The 20,620-nt window shown below is 42.9% G+C and overlaps 1 protein-coding gene across 2 annotated transcripts in view; it reads right to left on the reverse strand.

Moving 5' to 3' along the window:
• FRAS1 (Fraser extracellular matrix complex subunit 1) overlaps positions 1 to 20,620 on the reverse strand; it is a 146,349-nt gene that overhangs the window by 38,537 nt on the left and 87,192 nt on the right. For both annotated transcript variants that reach the window (XM_068681573.1, XM_068681574.1), the window contains exons 22-30: positions 17,104 to 17,250; positions 15,515 to 15,655; positions 15,145 to 15,285; positions 14,429 to 14,569; positions 13,866 to 14,136; positions 12,578 to 12,662; positions 9,883 to 10,209; positions 5,572 to 5,725; positions 1,592 to 1,770 (exon numbers count right to left, since the gene is read on the reverse strand). In XM_068681573.1, the coding sequence (XP_068537674.1) occupies positions 1,592 to 1,770; positions 5,572 to 5,725; positions 9,883 to 10,209; positions 12,578 to 12,662; positions 13,866 to 14,136; positions 14,429 to 14,569; positions 15,145 to 15,285; positions 15,515 to 15,655; positions 17,104 to 17,250 (1,586 nt within the window). The remainder of the gene's footprint in view (positions 1 to 1,591; positions 1,771 to 5,571; positions 5,726 to 9,882; positions 10,210 to 12,577; positions 12,663 to 13,865; positions 14,137 to 14,428; positions 14,570 to 15,144; positions 15,286 to 15,514; positions 15,656 to 17,103; positions 17,251 to 20,620) is intronic.

Consider the following 20,620-nt stretch of genomic DNA (forward strand, 5'->3'; position numbering starts at 1 on the left):
GTAACAAACACTGCAAGCAAGTGCTCGTGTTGCCTTAGCATTATGGGATGCTGTTAAACCTTCCACTCAAACAGCGAGGACCTGTCTGAGGAATTTTATGGCCATTAAACCTGTGGGGAGGTGGGATTTATTTTAGTGTTACATCTGCTGGAGAATACTTGTACCTTTTTGTCTGCCTGCAAGAAGAACTACTCTACACCAAAAATTTAATTATTAGCTGAGAGACTGCAGAAATCAAGAGGGCTGTTTGGTTTTGGAGCTTGCAAAACAAACCACTTAAAAAAGGCACTTAGAATACTTTCCACTTGGAATAAATGTTACAGGTTTTAGGAAAGGGAGATGTATTTGCTGTGTAGTACCAAGGGGTGAAACCTACTGTCTGAAAAGGGACATCAAAACTGCCAGGATATGAGCTGCAGTAATACACTCTGCCTTTTCACTCAGGTCCGGATTTGCAGGGATGTCCTAGGAAAGTGTGAGCCAGAGGACTTCAAGGATCTCCTCAAGCAGATTTTCTACCCAGATGGAGGATCCTTAGGACAGCCACATGGCTGTCTGGACCCACATCCTGGCTTTTCCCTCGTCTCCTGGGGTAAGCCTTATCTCAGAGAAAGCTAGGGGAAAGGGGACAGCAGATGACAAGAAGGATGGGAGTTATCTTGTTACCTGCTCTGTTACCTCTTCTAATGATTGGCAGGCAAAAAAACATTTCCTGTTCCCGTTTCTTCCCCAAAAGATGGTTCCTCTCACACCAATTCCAAGCACATCAATAGAGTGTCCCCAATGGTCAATCCTACCCCACAGGCACAGGGCCACTGCAGAAGTGATCAACATCACAGAAACCATCAGTCTCTGGTTACACTGTCCCTCTGACAGGCTGCTATGAGCCTGCAGGTTTCCTCTCATGGTCATTAGAAGCGCTCACCTGCTTGCCCATTCCCTCTGGGGACTCCTGCTCTGAGATCACCTTCCTGCCTACGAAAGCTAGTGGGTGCTAACAACACTCCTTTTCTACAAAACCCTTTTCTTCCTGAAATAGGATTATTCTATGGGAAGTCAGACCAGCTATTAGTTTAATATGTCAAACGTTAGATGCTATTTGAAAGGCAGTTTTCTCCAGATTTGCAATATGGCCTGTGACTTGACATCCAGAAGGTTAATGCCAGCACATGAGACCCAACACTGTGGGTAGCTGGCTGGCTCCACTGCTACAGATCAAATGTGGCGATTCACACAGTAAAAGCTTTCTTGGACACAAATGACAGTCTCCCAGGAATACAAAAAAGGAGTGCATCCACCCTGAGACATCAACATGTGGACATTCATTTACAAACAACGTGCAACTACATACACACAAGTCTGCATGTAAATATGTATATATGTCATAATTATATTTAACTGGTCTGTGTGTAAATATGCATATATATTTATATACATATTTGTGTGTGTGTTTGTGTATACATGCACGTGTATATATAAAAACCTTGTGTCAAAAGGCAGTGGGAATGGCAGACTAAATAATCTCAGAGGCAAATGCCTCCAGAACTGCTCTGTGATCTCCTAGGAATACATGTATGAAGGGGAGGAGTACCTGAAACTGGAAGGAGTCACTCTCTACTTGGGTTCCAGAGTGCCTGTACCACACAATGCCTTCATTGATGTCCTGCTGGGTAAAAGAAGTTGTAGGAGAAGCCGCTCTTCCATCAGGCAAAAGCTGCCAGGAGTCTGCTGGGCCATCTGCTGGCATTGGGACCAGAAGCACCACTTCACCTGGGGAATGCAAGGATGAACAGCCAGGGCACAACTTGTGAGAAAACAAGGAAAAGATATTGCCTTTTCAACAACGAATGAGCATCCAAAGACAAATGCCCACCAGCTCTACATCTTTTCCCACCTAGTGAGCCAAGCAGATTCAGCGGTAGAGCTCCTATACACCACCAAAGGACCTCGCAACACCCCAGTGACACAGAGAAATTTTATTTCCCGTGTGCCAAGGCAAAGGGCAGATCAAACAGCTTGTACAAGGACACAGAAGAAATACATGGCCAAGCAAAAAAAAGGATCTGTGACTTCAAACGCCCAAAATGTATTTCTGCCCACTGACCAGCACACTGAAATTGTGCTGAAACCTTGAAATTTGCCCGTCTGACAAACTGAGCAGAAGAGCAGGCACAAAGGATGTGCCTCGCTTTTTGCAGCTCCCATGGAAGGACAAGAGAGAAGTGAGACACAATCAGGGTTAAAGGCACTGCAGCAGACTATCCATCTTCCCCTCAAGGGTACAACTTAACTATCAGAATAGAGCACACTAATTTTTCAAGGTCAGCTATTTTCTAGCTCTTTTGGGCGCTTATTACACCAAGAAGTATCCTCAACCGATTTCTCTGAACAGAAATCTTTAATTGAAGAAGAGCTCTTGAACAGACAGAGTAAAAAAAAATCCTCTGTATCACAGGTTGTACAGAAAGCCTGTATGCCCTGGCTCATAGCTCCTACTCCTAATGGTATGTAGCTTCTGTATCTCTAACATTCAGCTTATTTCTGTTTTTTTTGTACTAACAGGCTCTCAGCTGGACTGAAACGTCACTGGCTCCACTGCAGATGTGAGAGAGAAGAGCAGGATGGGAGCACGTCCCACTGTTTTTCAGCTTTCCTCGCGTATGCCTGCAAGGTCTGAATTTAGATGTCACTAGTGATATTCAACAGACTTTATTCTAAAACCATTATTTCGACACAATTAATCAAAGAGCCACGTGCTACCCACCAAGAGAAGGGTATCAAAACCTTGGTCATCAGTTTCCCAGAGACACACAAAATGTGAACATTTTTCCATCCACATACATAAAGGAAGTAAAAACCTGACGAAGAACTATATTATCAAAATAAATGGCATCTTTTTTTTCTATTTTACAATGTAATTTAATTGCTTGGGAGTTAACACAATCTGTGGAAAATATGTTTCCCCAATCTTTCCTACTCCTGGCTATATATAATTCAGCTGCTCTCTATGTAACTCGTTAGTTGTATATTGTACGTTTTTTACCCATCATTGAACGTACCCCTCATGGCTACCAATTCAGTAGCCACATTTATTATAACTCACTCCAGCTCTCCCTACAGCATTAATCATTCTGTTATGCAAAATATCCAGCAGAAGCTCTCGCAGTTCGTTTCCCCAAACCACCCTCCAACGGTGTAGTATAAAGATAATTCAAACTGAAATCTCACACTTGTGTTTTATAATCCAACTGTCTGCTAATATTCCCTTATCGGTGAAATCCACTGCCCTAATTACATTCCCAGTCTGATGCTTTTGCTCACGGGAGTTTCCCACCTGAATCTTTTGTGTGATTTATAAGCTGCTAATCACATACCCAAAGGAGTTAGGACCTGCAAGTTGTTTGCCCCTCCCAGAGGAAGAGAAGACAGGATGAGAACATACAGCAGCTTTAAGCAAGATGCACGCCTACATGTCTTACCAATCAGTATTTCACTCACTCAGGAAGAACAACTCTGTGGTGTTTACTTAAATAGTTTGTGATCACCATCTCACTTCAAACTTATTTTACACAGAAAAGCACCTGCTGATGTGTTACACACATTAACTTACAGCTTGTGTACACTCAGGCAATTTCTTGAAATCCACTGAGACAGCTGCATTCCCAGGGCTGCCTAGAGGCTTCAGGCATTGAGGTCTCTTCTTTTAGGAGTGGACAAATATCACTTTTCACTGGCTTTAAAAATTTCATCCTCTAAGAACGTATGCCACATGGAGCAGCTTAGGGTATTACAATGCCTACTCAGAGAAATAAGTATTTTTCAACTCACAGAGCTATGCTGAGGCATCCTGCGGGCTGGGAGAAGAGCCAGGGAGGACACCAGTTCTATTTCTATGGACAAAATGATGTTCAGCATAAAGAGATCCTTAGAAAGAGCAACTGTGCTCTGGCAACCAACTGAGAAGTAACAAATCAAGCCCTGCAGATGGAGGAGGTCACATCCCTTCTGTTGGGTTTCTGGGTCTCGAAATAAAGGGCAGGAAGCATTCTTTGTACACGTACTTGTGCTACGGAAACGTGGGAGCTAATTCTGAAGTGGTTTATTTCCTACCTAAAAGCACGTGATGCATTTCCTACAGGTATGAATTCCTTTTCCATTAGTCAAATACTGAGATAAGCAGATAGGCCCTCCTTAATTAAGGACCCATTTTCAACATTTCTCTGTCTTATTTTTTTTCCTCCCTTTCTGTGAAATCGCATTTTAGATAAAACTTTGAAGATCGTTGATTCCTACTGCATATTCCTCACTCGAAGCTACAAACCCATTTGTGTTATTGCAATTAATTACAGCAGAGATAATTATGGTGATACAAATACAGGGTTATAAATTTTGGTTAGGGTTAGGCAGCGGGAGACAAACTCCTCAGGGAAAAAATCTAGTTTTCATGTAAATGCTTATTAAAAATGAGAAGATAGCTCTCCATCTGCAGAAAATGAAGGAGGGAATACAAATTAATTAGTTCTCTACTAAATTGCAAAAATAACATAATCTGTGTCTCTGTCAGGTACCAGCAGCTGTTATGGAAACCAGCCTACCCTTACAGCAAAAGGCAAAACCACAGCACTTACGTTGCTGAAGTGACCCTTTCATTTTAGCTGGCCCCGCAAATTAAAATTCACTGTACCATTTCACTGAAGTACAACATATGCTACTTAAAGACATGGTCCTAATGAAGAAAATGGGGATGTTGATGATGAAAATAGTATTTTTCTTGTCTGTTCTTATTTTCTTTTCCTCCATATATGACATCTTCTCTTTTCTATCCAGCTCCTCTGTATTTCTATCTCAGTCACAAATCCCAGCACCTTCCAGACTCCTCAGCATGGGTCTCGAGGATGTTCTGAGAGCTGCAGTCCTTCCTACACAAGGGGTCACTTCAAACGCCATTGCTGTGAGAGGTGAGATCAGAGCCTCTCAGAAGGAATTTGGAAACAAGAATTATAAATAGATGCAAATGTCACTGATTTCTGTTTGAGTCAACAACCTCTTCCATTAGTAGAAATTAAATGTCATGGAGTTTAGGGAGTTCTCCAATTCTTCAAGGTAAACTTTTGCTCAGCAGTTTCTAGAGGCAGATATTACTCCATGCTGCTCTGAAACCAGACATTAATTACGGGCTATTATCTTTTGGCAGTGAGTGAGACTCAGCTCTCGCAAAGCTGTAAATCCACCAGGATTTCACTACCCTTAGAGAAAAACAGCGGCAGAAGTTCAGATTACTCAGCAGACCAACAGTGCCTCGTTACTTCGCACACCCATCTGAACTAGAAAAAGATGAGGTTAGTGGCACTTCTTCAGTATAGTATCACAAAGAAATATTCCCTCAAATGCTACTTCTTGTGGGCAAAATACCATAGAAGAATCGGCTCTGGGAAGTCTAAGAACATACTTTTCCCTGGAAGCAACCAGAAGCCTGCACATTTATTTACTGGTTGAAGACTTTGAGACATGCAGGGTGAAAAGCAAGACCCTACAGCTGGTTTTTGATAATAAAACTCCAAAGAAATTTACCGTGTCTTGGCTGGTCCTTGATGATGTTGTAGGTTATCTCGGAGTCACGGACACCGGGTACCTCAGCGTGCAGAATCGTCTTGGAGATCTGCAGCATGCCTCCCTGGGGCACCCAGACCAGGGAATTTGTCACCAGCCGAGGGCTTCTGTCACTCTGAATGTGAGGGGGACAGCAAGAAGAGGCTTTCCTGAACATCAGCAATGCCAGTGCAAACAGATTTTCAAGTGAAAAGGATGACACTGAGTACGTTGTAGTTTCCTAGCCATTCAACCCTGGTCATCTTCTTCAAGGAAAGGACGTGCATCTTTCACCTGTAGCCCTCGGACACAATTCTCCTCCTGCAGAACCAGCCTGGCCTTACAGTGTTTCTAATTGCTTGTCTCCAACTCTAAACCTTCCTGTGTCAGTCTCCCTCCATAATTTTGTCTTTCACCACCATCCTCACTTCCTCTCCACTTGACTTTTGACATGTCTTGACAGAATTTATCTCCTTGGCACAGTGGAAAATTCACTGCCACCGCCATTGGAAAAAAAATGTGTCCACTCAACTACAGTAGCTTTTGGATCCACCTTTCCTGTTAACTCTCCTCATTTTATTTCTAAAAATACACACCTGTCAAGGGTACTTATAGAACCGCAGCTTCTTACCTGTTCAAACGAATCTCTTGGTGGCACCCTCCAGTATCTTTACACACACCCTTAACTGTTGCTAACTCTCCACGAGCAAACCCAGTTTTAAAACCAACCTCACGCTTTTCTAACACAAGGCGGGGAAAAATTCTTTCAGTCAGCTTAAGAGTCTTCATTCAGGCTTTTTGAAATCTGGATGTCACGACTGGATGCAGTAATGGTTTCACTGCTGGCATATACTTCAGTAACACTGCTCTGACTTTCAAGGACTGTATTAGCCCTTACTGGCTCTACATTACATCATTAGCTTATGCTTTGTTAGACAGGCCAGCGAAATCCTTGTGACCTCTTCAGTGTCACAACTCTTTCTTATAAGCCCACTTGCTGTAAATGTGATTTCTGTTCTTGATGTCTGAGGATTCATCTTGAAACTGGCTGTGGTGAATTGCATCATCAGTCAAAATGACAGCTCCATGTAAGCAATCATCTTCCTCCTCATTACTATTCCACATAATAATGGCTGACCCCAAGAACCGATAAAAAGCCTTTTTATTATTCTCTTCCAAATAAGCAGTGGAGACACCAGAGAGGGCTAAAAGGATGCTTTCAAAAAAGAACCACATTGCAGGGGTCATTACCCATCTCCATTTTGACATCTGTCTGCTGAGCATTTTTCACCCATTTAATTTGTACTTCTTTTGAGGTGTTAATTTTTAAATTCCACATGATCTGGGACCAACAATTTCTCAGCGTGATGGTTGCTTTATTTTTACAGAGAACAGTGAAGAAGTACACCAGGCCCAGTGCCAGCCTAGAGAACCCTGCCAATATGTACGATAACTTTCCTCCGACCTTATTGATGCGACCACATCGTGGCTCGTATAGGCCCAGCAAAGCCTAACTTTGGAAATGGAAACAAACAAGCTAGAAAGGCCAGAAAGGTCCCTGGATTTATTGTGTGAGGAGAGAAAAAAGGAACTGGCCACACTTCAAAGCATGACATGTGAAATGCACTGTTTGAAAATAAAATGTTTTTAAGTAAATGCTAACTCAATACGAGGTGACAGTTTTGCTATAAACTTGGAACCCTTTGGCTTTTGGGGAACTAAATGATTGAGTGCTTCTTCGCTGGCCACATTAAACTAGTCAGGCATTTTGCAAAACCTTTTCCAGCTGGCTTTGATGTTGTGGATCTGCTGATTAATAAAAACACAGTCGTGAGACAGCTCTTTTTGCTTGGTAAGCTTTAAAAAAACATATCCAGTGACAAACTACTGCCTGATCACAGTGCTCACCTCACTCTGTGTTCAGCAAAACAGCTAAAATCACATTAGATTTTTTTTTTGCTGGTGCCTGCGTGGCAAAGTTTTATGAAGTGAACAGAGGCAGTGCATTCAACAAGTCCTAACATACACTCCTGTCCTTTTCCTGCATCCAGAAAGGAAAGGCTTCCATATCCCACCAGCAGCAGGCAGATGACACGAGCATTGGTCTGACCTCGTCTGACTTACAGGACACAGCCTGCGGTCGCGTTGTGTAGGGCAGGGGCTCAGTGTTCCCCACTGGAGCACCACTGGTGGTGCTCTGCCAGAGATGGAGCACCAGCAGGTCTGAAATTAACTTCACAGAAGCTGTAACTGTTAAAGAACATCAACAGAAATACACAGCAGTGCAAATCATTACTAAGAGCTCTCAAAATAGAGGCCAGCTGCTCAGCCTGCAGTAGATGAAGTGCTGGGATAGGGGCAAATTAGGAAAAGCAGGCTGTTAGTAACCACAGGGACTGAAAAAAGGACCTTGCAGCAAACAAGGCACACCCGTTGTGAAGAAACAAAAGCCTCCAATTCATAATACTTTGAAGGTTATGTTGTCCTTTTATGTTTTCACATTTTCATCGCAGTGGTTCTATGGATTAATGTCTGAAAATTATACTGTCTGAGCACATTGAATGGGAATCCTAGAAATGTCCTTTCACACCAGGACTTAGCATATAAAACCACCCAGCAGTATATTCTAATAAGCTCCATGTACTTAGACAAGTAGCATGGCTTAAAAACCACCCTTCAAACTCCCACCCCTCCAGCCAGGGCCCTACCAGGCTCTTCAGCAATCTTTGGGTGTAAACCAAGGAAAGAGAGAAGTGTCTCTGCATGCCCATCCTGACAGCACCTCAGCAACAAACCCTGCATCCCTCTCAGCTCCCAAGGCTACTCAACAAAGACAATAATTAGGATGAGGCAGGCGCTGGGTGTCTGCCAGCTCTCCCCTCCTACTAAAAGCTGCTCCACTCTCACCTCTGTCACCACCTTCATTCTTCTCTGCAGCCAAGTGCTGCACAGAGACTTGGAAAGATAATGAGAGACAAGGGAGCATAAAAGCAGCTAATGAAAGAAACTGGAACTCAGCGATTCACCCTCACTGGCATTTACAACAAGGCCCCACTGAATCAATAGCAAAACAAAAACAAGAACAAAAAAAGTTACAAAAAACAGAGTGCTATCCAAGCATTTCACAGTCCTGATCTTCTGTGGCCTCTTCAGGGCCACGTAAGAGCAAAGAAAACACAGGCAGGGCTGCTCTTATGCTGTGAGTCTAATAAGCCAGCACCAGCCTCGTAAGCAACCTTTTCTGATTTCCAGACTGATGTCTGAGTCGTGTCACTAATTACCATTAATTACTGCTTCAGATTTAGAAGCACCCGCAGGGTCCAAATGGGTTTGGTTCTTCCTCGTGCTAACTGCACACAGACACACGTAGTGCTTGTAGACCTTCCTTGAAATTTGCATGCCCAAGGTGCTACCAGAGACGTCTAGTACAGCAGAGAGGAGGACAAAGGAAGGGTAATAGCATCTCCTCTTCGCTCCCTTTTATGGAGCACAAGCACAGAAAAATTGTGCAATTCTCAGATCCATACATAAAAAGACTGCAAACAGTAGACTTTTTTTTATTACTCTTTCACATTAACTAAGGGATAAGGAAGTTCTCAGCTTTTTTTTTTTTTTTTTTTTACAGCACCACAATACCAGAACTGAAATGCTTGCGAGCACTTCAGCAACTTTATTTTTAAAAGCCTTCACCCTACAAACGGTATACATTTCATGCTGTGGCTGAGGTTAATTTCAAAACCAAACAGATTAAAGCATGACTGTTTCTAATTTTACTGTCATAATCCCTGTAAAATTTAATACCCAGTGCCACTTCATGTCCAAACATGGAAGAGACAAACAGCTGTTTTTTTAATTATGAACCGCAATACAAGTAAAAAACAAAAATTAAAATACTTATGAATGTTTTCTGAATTTAGGTATCTATGTCCTCTCATTACAGAAGGATCAGATGAAAGATTTCAATGGAGAGAACAGCAGAGATCCTGACACCACCACCACCTCCAAAGTACCAAAGCCACACCCTATTAGCCAAGTCATTGAATTCATGTGTTTGTATCTCCCACCACGCTCCCATCAGCCCAGTGAGTGATCTGACTATCTCACCAGCCCTCTCTCCCTCCATCCACTCTGATTTATTGCCCTCACCATGGCAAAACTCTCACCTGCGACTCCAGATCTATTTACTTTCTCCTGTCTCTGAGCACAGCCTGATGGTAACGCAGGATTAGTGACACCTCGGGGACGCAGTACTACTTCTTATTTGCCTGTGAGATGTTATGTCACGGCACATACCTTGGGAGCAATCTTAATGAGGAACAGGATGTTCTGGAAGTGGTACCCATCATTCACTTGGAAAAGAACTGCATCATCCTGGCTGTCAGAGCCATCGTGAGCGTAGCAGAGCAGTCCACCAGCAAGGTCATCGAGGTGAAATATGTGGATTGCAGAATCTGACTTCCCAGAAGGTTTGATCAGCTGCCCGTGACGTGGAGGCTCTAAAACCATCAGCACGACATCCTGAGGATTGTCACCATCTCTCACGCCAAGCAACAGGTCTGTTATGGTTCCAATCTCCCCTCTGCGGACCAGGAGAGCCTCATTTCTCAGCACGTATGGGGCCTGAAACATAAAAGCAGCTCTTAGCTGTTTGCTTCATCTTAGTGACTTGAAGGAAAGGAAAAAAAAATACAAAAGGAAAAAAACAGGGGGTTAAGGAAATTAGCTTGCTTCACCTCTGGAAGCCTCCTGTATCTAAGCAGCAGAGGATCTCTCTCCACACTTTCCCCCCAGTGGGAAGATAGAATAATATCTAGCAATTTAGACTGATTTAATTACATTAAAATTGGATTCTCATGCCACAGCAAGCTTAGCAAGGAAAAATACTCAGGACATTTACATAGAAAGCAATTTAGTTATCAACCAGAGTCAGTACTCCCTTGCTGCCTGCACGGATAGGAGACAAGGGACACAGCTTTGCTTTACTACCATCCATGGCAATTCAAATGGAAACACAGACCCCAACTATTTAACTATTTTGGAAGAGCTACACTTTATGTGTACGTCAGCAGAACCAAATGGAACACAGACACCTCGGATGCTGAAGATTTACATATGTGACTGAGAAGTTCAGGGTAGGAATGGAGACGTACCACATTTTCCCTGCGTATAACCTACAGCTTTGATAACTTCGATGTCTTTCAGAGTGCTAATGCTTGAAAATAAGACCCTGCACAATCTGTGTGCCCAGGTTAGCTGTTTAAAATGAGTAGCAAAGAAAGAAAGAAAGAAAGAAAGAAAGAAAGAAAGAAAGAAAGAAAGAAAGAAAGAAAGAAAGAAAGAGAGAGAAAAAAGAATACCAACAATGAGCCAAACTGACAGGCAGAGGCTTGAATTAACACTTCTAAGTAGAAATACTTCTACCAGCTAACACTTAAGGATGTGCTTTTGCTTGTCTTGGACTGACTAAGTCCATCTCAAAGATAGCAAATCTGGGTGTCATCAGCATCATTACTTGTCTTTGAAGACTACACACAGCCTTATTCCTGCTAGAAAGAAGACCAGATAGAGTTCACACTCCTGCTGGTTCAAATTAGTTCCCTAGTTCTTCGCCATCAAGAAAATTCAAATCTCTATTGATCACAATAAACAACATCTGCCATCAGTAATACCCTGCCTCGGGATGTGGGTGACCCTGCAGAGACAAAGTCAAAGCCCAGGCAATGCTCATCAGAGAGCTAACTGCTGCCATCTCACCTGAATACAACTTATCAGGGTTATTAACGATTGACAGGCAAAATTCCTATTATTAAACCTCACTTATGTATTCCAGGGCAGCAACTGCAGCTCTTATTTAGCTGGATTTCCTACTGAGGCAAACAAGAGATCAGACTGAGAAAAGGTTTCAGCGCCAGCCAGAATCAATATACATGCAACAGGATCAAAATCAGCAGTTTTTCTTACACTAAAAGTCAAACTAGAACATTTCAGAAGTTATGGAATGACTCGTACGAAATGTGACAATTAAAAGCACCAAAATGCAATTTTTTTATATATAGATAAATTCCTAACCATGAAGCTGCCTTACAGGAAACAACTCAAGACATTTTGTACTGAAATCTGGATCCCCCTGTAGCAAATGAGCCCCTGGGGAACTTCTGGCTCCCGTGCCTAGCAGCCAGCAAGGAGCTCGGCTGGGCAGCTCCAGCACATCCACAGCCCCCGCAGCCACGTCAGAGGAACACCCGCAGCTTGAGTGGGAATCAAAGGCTACCAGAGGGGTGGGATGGGCACTGGTAGCTCTGCTGGCCTTGAACAACTCCTTTCTGCAATGCCATGCCCTCTCCCTCAATGTGCATCTCGCACGCCTCTTCGTGCCTTGCCTTTTAGAGGGCCTACCTTGAGAAAACGAGTCATGCATGTACTGCCTGTTCAGCACCTCTTGGGTGATGCCCCTCCACAATATCATGCTACAGATTTTAAACAGCAATAACGAGAGACCTGGACAGCTGACAGTACCATCAGCTTGAGCAGAAAGAGAGAGTAGTTTAAGAGACACACTGTAAAAAGCTTATGCTCATTTAATTCCCACTGCTTTTAAGTAAATGTTCTTGACTGTCAAGACATCCCTACCATGGGGATCAATCATCACTCAATTGCCCTGCAGTAAGAGACTGAACTAGACCATCCGCGGATCCAAAGAATAATTTAAACAGTAGGGACTCCTTCGCCCTCCCTGATAATTGCTCTGTGACTGCTCTGCTGCAATTCCCTGCACAAACAAAACTAGATGGGCCAGCTTCTTCGATCACTTACCCCTAAGTCCACTTCTTGGCTATGACTCTGTCTGCCTCTCAGCTGAGGGCTGTGTTTAATCTGCCTGACCTGAACACCAGCTTAAGTCCTGCCTAGCTGCTTCGTTATCACTGCCAGAAGCTAAGGCTCCAAATGGTACAAAAATTGAGGTTGCTTCCAAGCTTTGTTACATTACCTGTGTTGAAAAGGCTTGAACGTTGACCACCAAGGGATGGGAGAAGAACTGTTGGTTGCTGACCTTCAAGGAAAATTGTCCTTTCCTAAACAAGTCCCCAGAAAGCCAAAATACAGGATAATATAAATGAAGTAATCTCGCAGGCCTCAATAATGGTATAAATATTACATATTCAGTAAAAATGATTAACCTAGCAACAGATACTTTAGCTCAAGTTTTTGCAATTATGTTTTTATAGGACTTTTTCCTGAAGAGTCACAATAGTCACAGCATGTAATAAATACCTTTAACTATGTAATAATATCCCCTCATTTCCCATTAACTAATGTTACCCACGTAGGATGGTGCTTCCAAGATTAAGTACTGATTCTAAATGTCAGCTATTCCCTGCTGAAGAAAAATGTCACTTATCTGGCTCTGAGACAGAAGCTCCCACTCTTCAGCATTTTTGCTTCCTATTTACTCTTCAATAGTGCCACCCCACAGCCTTGTACATCAAGTAGCTACATTTCTCACAAGAACTTGATGTTTCATTGTGACTACCAGGTAGAAAAACAAAGTGTGATGCAGAAACTCATGCTGCTGCCTTCAAGGCTGGTGAACACGAGCTAACCCTTGGCATGGGAAGGACACCCCAAGAATCTTACTGTAAACAGCGGATCACAGAACACCCTGATATATACAGGCAGAAATTTCAAGCAACTCCACTGGTATCAGTCTGGGCCAAGGCTTTATGGTGATGTAAATCAAGTGTGAAATTTGGCAGGATGACTGGCTCACTGCCTGGCAGCAGGAGAAATCTGCCTCCTTGCAACATGCTTGCAATGTGAGCATTGCCAGACGCTAATCACTGCTAATTGTCCCTGAACACTAACAGGGCTCATGTTGCAAGCAAAGTTTTAATGGATAAATGCAGTGTATGCTGCAGAGCATGGTCAGTGGTGACATCATTTGAGCATCTTCCTGAGAGAAATTGTTGTAAGAGCCAGCATAACATACCAGTTTTAAATACACATCAGAGTATGCTAAAAATCAGACAGACTCCTGCACCCCCAGAGTGCAGGAGGTTTGGCAGATGGATCACAGTGATCTCTTATACCACGAACAAAGGTTTTACACCATTTACAGTATGGCACAATATCGCCAAAACACAATGATAATTTGTTTAGTAGCAGTGAGAAGCATGCTTCACTGTAAGAATGTTTCCAAGGGCCAAAGGATGCCCTGTTCTCAAGATATGGAAATTTTCTTCAGACAAGAGCTAAGAAAAAAGCATCAATGCAGTCACCTGGATTTCTCTTTGCTGTGCACAAAGCGGACTCTATTCTCCTGCACATCCTTGAAGCTGAAGTGGTCGCCTTTGCTCAGCTGCACTTCTTTCCCATTCACCACCCTCACTAGCCGGCCGTTGGAAGGAGTGCTGTCGATATGCAACAACAGCTCTCCTGCATCACCATCCAGATCACGCATGCCCAGTAAGGAGAGGTCTAGGGGTTTTACCCCACCAATCCCTACTGTGAGGGTACTGTTCAGATGAAAGCTTGAGGGATGCCTGCTAGCTAAAAAAAACAACAAAAACAAACAAATAAAACAAAACAGAACAAAAAAAAAAGAGAGAAGGTAAAAGTTTTACTGAATGAATGCTTTAAGTGAAAAAAAAATAAGAAAACCACGTACATGCACGTTTTATGAAAGAACATGTTGGAGAAAAACTAGCTGCCAACTTTCAACAGCCAACACAAAACTGCACAAAACTGAGCTCCAAACGTGCCACTCAATGAACACTACTTCTGGCCTCAAAATCTGCTGGAAGCCTGCCAGCTTAGTTGCTTTCTCAGGAGAGACACTCACCTTCACACTCTCTGGTCCATCTGTTGCCAAAGAATCCCTGACCACAGGCAGAAACGCAGATCTTGTTCTTCAGAAAGGTGGTGCTGTCACAGAGGTGGCACAGGCCGTCACTTTCACAGTCCAAGCAACCAGGAGGACAAGCTGCATTGGAGGGAAAGCACAACTCCATTCAGACACTGCAAAAACAAAGCAGCTACTGGTGTGCAGAGGTGTCCCTCAGGTCAGGATGGAAACACCAATGCTATTCCTGTCTTACCTACTTGACAAAATCAAAGAGAGAAGGCAAACAGTTCAGATAAAAGAGCTGTTAAGAAATTCCTTTCTAATTTGACCAGTGTTTTTCATACAGAGAACCTGACACAATCTTCCAAGTGGAAGAAACATGCTTTTAAGTAACTGTTGTACCTCTTTAAAAAAAAACAAAACACTTTCAAATACAAATTGAAGTCCTACACAGCTTTTTAACCCACAAATACAACTGAAACATTTTTAACAATGTGTTTTTAATACTGATTTTTTATGTAGTGTGTTTACATTGAATCTTGTTCCTCCTGAATTAGACATGTAAATGCAGATGGAGTCTGTTATTTAATTCTCAAGTTGCATGCACTACCTCAACAGTGAGTTTAACACGTCATCGAAGTGCCTTGCAGAGCAATATCAGTGTAGACAGCAACCCTGATCCCTCTCCACGACATCACGCTCACTTTGCTTACCTGTGCATTTTCGCTGTGCCTGGTCTGCGTGGTATCCCTTCCCACACCTGTGAACGCACTGAGCATCCAAGAGGAAAAACGGGGCTTCACAAAGGCTGCACTCGTTTGGTTGGTGACACTGAAGGCAGTGTTGATCACACCCTAAAAATCACACGAAAAGAGTTGAGCTCAACACCACTCCCTATGGCTTCCTGCACGGTGCTGTAATACCCCAAGAACCCCAAGCTCTTTTGTGTGTGTGTGTGTGTGCTGGAGGGCAGCGAGACCTGCTGCTGTAGCGTGTTTTCTGAACGCAAGATGTGCACAAACTGGAGACAGGCAGGGAATCACTGGTAGAAGTGATTAGAGGTACCACACAAGAAGGACTCACTCTGACATGTGTCTGATTCCTTGTAGAAGGCTGCAGGGCACTGTTCCACACAAGCTCCTTCATGGAGAACATAGCCCTCCATACACTGCAGGCAGTCGGTCCTCCTGGGGCCTTTACAGGCATTGCAGCTCCAGTCACACTCTGGAAGAAAAAAAGTCCAGGTAGGGCAGCTCTCTCCGAGGTGAACAGCTCACCTTGTACAAGAGCTTAGCACAGTGGGATCTGTGAGCTGTGGGAATGTAAGTCCTAGGAGCAGAGAGCAAAGTAAAAACTGTTAGAGAGATGCTTTAAAAAAAACAACAAAAAAAAAACATGATTAGTACTGTCTTACTACAACACAAGATGTGTATTTTTTTTTCCCTTCTTGGACCTGACGTTCTAACTATGTCACATTTGAGCAGGCTTAGCATCTTGCTCAGCATTCAGACCTGCTACCACTGGCATGGTTTTCTTGCCCATGAAGGATAAAGTCCAACTTTATCCTTTAAGTATCCATGCTCCTCCTCTGCCAACAAGTTTGTTGCTCATAATTATCCACCCTGCTTCATCAGCCTCATCCTTTCAAATGACCCTGACCAAAGGAAAATGCAATTGTTGTCCCTCACTGGAAAGCAGAAACACAGCAGATCCAGCTGGGATGAGACCTGCCCTCAGATGCCCTTGCACTATATCTCCCTTTGGTCTTAAGCAGAGTCCCAGCCATGCAGCTGTGCTAAAAGACTGCTCAGGTTGCCAGCACTGCTGTATGTACCCTGGTGGCAGTCAGGGGGCCCGTATCAGTAATTAATGACAGATACACCCAGCTGATGAGACAGACAGACAGACAGGAAGCAGATATGAACAAAGACTCACCGAGGTGAGCCAATGCAGCATGCCCAAGGCAAAGCCAGCACAAGCTTCCTGCCTCACTCCAACCCGCTCAACACTAGGCAATGTCACCCCTCTGAAGAACTGCAGTGCTGAAGGGAGTGGCACCACTTAGTTAGGGCACATTCAGGTGTTGACAAAGCCAGTTAGAAATGGACACAAAGCTGCTGTTTGTGTTATATCTTCACGCAGTGGTGGTGGCACGCAATAAAGCCACGTTATCCTCACTTATTCCCATTATGGAACACTCTCCTTGGAAGTTTTGGAGATCTGTCATGCTATGTGTCTTTTAAATCACTCCAAAGTCTTGTTTCTGCAGTCAGCCAGTGATGCAGTATTTAATAAGACAGAGAGAAGCAGGTAAGCACACAAGGCCCTGTAAGCACTCTAAAAAAGATTTAGAGCAGCAAGCTCACTCGTTATTCAGCTGACCCATGACTAAATGAATTCCAAGACCTGACCTTTGAGAAGTTTGCTGGCTCACTTACTAAATCGTTTACAAGGGAAGGATTTGCAATAATCTTGTTTTTCACTGAAAGGCTGAAGTATGTGACAGATGACTGCTGAAAAAGAGGAAAACTGGAAAAACCTCACTGAGCATCTCCCCTCCCATACACACGTTTTAAAGCAGGCTACCTGTACAGATCGTGCTGCAATATAAAGGATTATTGGTCAAGCTACTTGCGATTTTTTTTTCTTTAAGCCAGCAATGTGTTTTTCACCTCTGCAAGTCTTGGTGGAAAAATCCAGATAATATTGCTGAGCACAGCTCTCATACTGGCATTCTCCAAATAACAGGACCTTAGCTGGATCCCGGCAAGACGTACAGCCTGAAGCTGACTCACAGCTCAGGCACTGGCGATTGCAAGCTGTGGAAAGACAAAGGCAAAGAAAATAACTGTAATTACTGATGCACCAGCCAACTGTGCAAGTAAAAATGATACTATCCTGTAGCCTCTCTACTCAAGGTCCTCTTTGAGAGACACCTGTGGAGACCGAAAAACCTGGAGTTTTTTCTTATGTTCCTGCCCACAGCCTTCACAATGCAAAAAGCCCCCTTCTATTTGAAAAAAACTGGTATGTCCCCTCACAGAACCTCACACTGTTTCGTTCTCTCCTCTGGGAAGGTCAGGGTAAAACAATGCCCTTGAATTCAAATCCCTAAATAAGAGCTTTCCCTGTCACTGTTTTACTTAGTCTCTTTCAGTAACCTTGTGTTTCACATAATTCCAGACTTAACTCATAAATGCACAAATTTAGAGACCATAATAGGTTCCTAGAGTTAGTTAGTAAGCCAGGGTGGGACCAAAAACCTATGTAATTTCACTTACTGCTTCCTACTTTTTATTTGAACAGTTTAAGATTTGGGAGTTCTAGGTTGTAAATGAAGACAACAGGAAAAAATAATTCAGGGATTTACTGAATCCAGGATCAAAGGCCAGAGGTTCAGAGTACTTTAGCTCACCTCTTTGATGTCCAGGGTACAAACTTCTCAGGAGGTTGTACTAACAGCCAAGTGCACTCAACGCTGATATCACAGCTCCTAGCTAATTTACAGCAGAAGGTTTAACAGCAATGGACTCATAAAGACTGACAAATATTTCCTACCCCTGGGCCCATACACAGAAAGCCCTCTTGGATTCTGGTTAAGATCAAACTTTGCAAAAATAAGATGCAGAAAACTCATGGAGGTTCACATGCCTGCTTTACACAAAGAACCGTAACTTCCTCTTAGCAAGTACAATGACAGCTTATGCAAAAGGCACTCTTAGGTTCCCAACCAACTACCCACGGGTGTCCCTAAACACATATGGAGTCAGGATCTTTGCCAAAGCTCAGTTCTGCACTTAAGATAAATCTGAAAAAAGCTCTGAAAACACAGCCCCAACTGTCTGAACTAAAGAAAAAAGCTTAGGTGATCATTTCTTAATGCCAAGAAGAAAAATACCCTCTCATAGGATTTAGGGCAATTACAGTTCAGGTGTCAAATACCATCTTGCTACTTGTGAAAATCCATTTTCATTTCCTTTTCAATCAAGGTGGATTTTTACAGCCACAAAAATTCAAGATACAGAAGCATATGTGAAAATATCCATATTGCTCTCATCGAAACGAGATTCAACATCCTTCAAAATAATTACTTGTTCCATCTCATCTCAAAAATGTCACAAAAGGTCTCTATTTTGTCAAGGTGCAAATGAATTTCCAACAAGATGTTTATCTAAAGAATCCAGTAGCTATTTTCAGGTGCTCTGGTGCCAGTGCCATTTCACTTAATTTACGAACAATACATAGAATAATAATTATTTGTGAAGTGCTATGAAAAGCCAACTATTAAAAGTACAGCAAAACATTCCACGCGAGGTCAAAATCTATTAAAAATCTGGCCTTCCAAGGAAGCATGCCTTGTAAGCAAAAGTACATTTGAATGTAATTCTGCCTGTTGGTTGTATCAGAATTATTTTGTATCTGCATTTCTAAAGCCATGAAGAACTTGCTAAGCTTTGCACTGTTCTTTGGGCAGTATGTCACTGGGCTTAAGAGCATGTCAGCGAGCACATGCATGCATTCAGCATTTCTCTCAACTTCATTCCAAACCCGAGTTCCTCAAAAGTGCAATGCGACTAAAATAAACTTTGAAGAGAGACCAATTTTTCCCTGCCTAACTGCCAACCTCTGATTAAACAGTTTTCTTCACCTCTAAGTGTTAGTTTTGCAGCAGCCTGGGATAGTTGGTATCTACATGGCTTATCAGCAGCACTGCACTTGAAAAGGCACAAGTGACACTTGGAATGAAAAAAATCCAGTGCACCAACACACTGTGCCTTGAGTTTCCCGCCACAGGGATTACTTACACTTCTTAAAAAGCCCTTTGTAAGTGAAGAGATTAGAAATGTCTCATTGTAGCTGACTTTGCTTGCAAAAATCTATTTGCATTTGAGCGACTGAACCAAATTCAGGAAAGGCTCAGGCCTCAGGAACGTTCCACTTCTACCAAGGTGTCCAAAGTGAGGGGCCGCCAGCAGTAGGTAAGTTTTCATTAGGAAAGGACAGACTGTGAGAATCCCATCATTCCTTTTTTATTCCTCTTTTTTATTCCTTTCCTTTTTAAAACAATTATTATGATTACTGAATAGCCTTTTTTTCTGTCAACTGAAGAATGGTACAAACTCTTCCAGCTGTTTCTTTGAACTTATGCAAGGCATCTCCATTCCTGCTGATAAGATGGAAATCATAGATTCAGGAGGAGCAGATATTTCAACAAAAGGCAGGTAAAACTGACAACCTTATCAGCTTCCTGCTACATGGCCTCATCAGTAAAGAAATTGGGTCTAGATAGGATGACACTGATACCTACGCTCATTGCAGTGCAAACAGAGTTATTCTACCATAAATCAGGATAATTTAAATCAAGGTGATAGAGGACTTAACAGATCTGAGTGTTCGGGTTCAGAGCAAACAAACCACTTAAGCACTCACTCATCTTGGTTTGTGTATTATAGGGGGTCAATTCAAGTGGGGGTTTTAAACTATTTTTTTTAAATGTCTGTGGGCCACGTAATCTGGCATTTTGGAACATCAAGCCAATAGTTATGTGAGGAATAACTCAACTGATGTCAAGGCTAGAGTAAGCACAGAATAATAAAAAGAGAGAGGGGCCCTGAGAGATTCACAAGGGACAGCATGAGTAGAATAGAATATTACTGGACTTAACATCAGATCAGTTGCATCAGATCATCAGGAGGTACAAACGTCATGGCTCAACTAAGTCAGCTGGGGATTGCCTACAAAGCTGTACCTTGTTTCTGCTAAGGCTTCACGGGTGGGGAAATGGGGCGTAAATGCTAAGGCTGTAACACAGCTCCCAAGGCAGGTACTGGCAGACAGGGCAGTGAGGAGGGGGTTGCCTTAGTAGGAATTGATTAGAAGCGGTCTAACCTTGCCAAGTTTTCACAAAGCCCATAATCCACCAGCATGCCTGGCCACTTCTCTGTGTACCTGCTAGAAAGCTTACCAAGGAAGCCTACATGAGCTCTCCTGGAGCTTTTTACTGCAGGACCCTGTCTTTGAAGTCAGTAACAAAACGGCAACTGATGTTCAAATTTAAACCATGCTGTAGGCTCTGTTTCTAAGGCAGCGAATCACTTTTGTCAACTCACATCTCATTTTTAGGCACTTGCAATCTTTTCCTGGCAATAGGAACAGTAACCGAAGGAGCAAGCAAAGACATGTCAGTGA

This window comes from Anas acuta, chromosome 4, assembly GCF_963932015.1.
Source record: "Anas acuta chromosome 4, bAnaAcu1.1, whole genome shotgun sequence".
Lineage (NCBI taxonomy): Eukaryota > Metazoa > Chordata > Aves > Anseriformes > Anatidae > Anas > Anas acuta.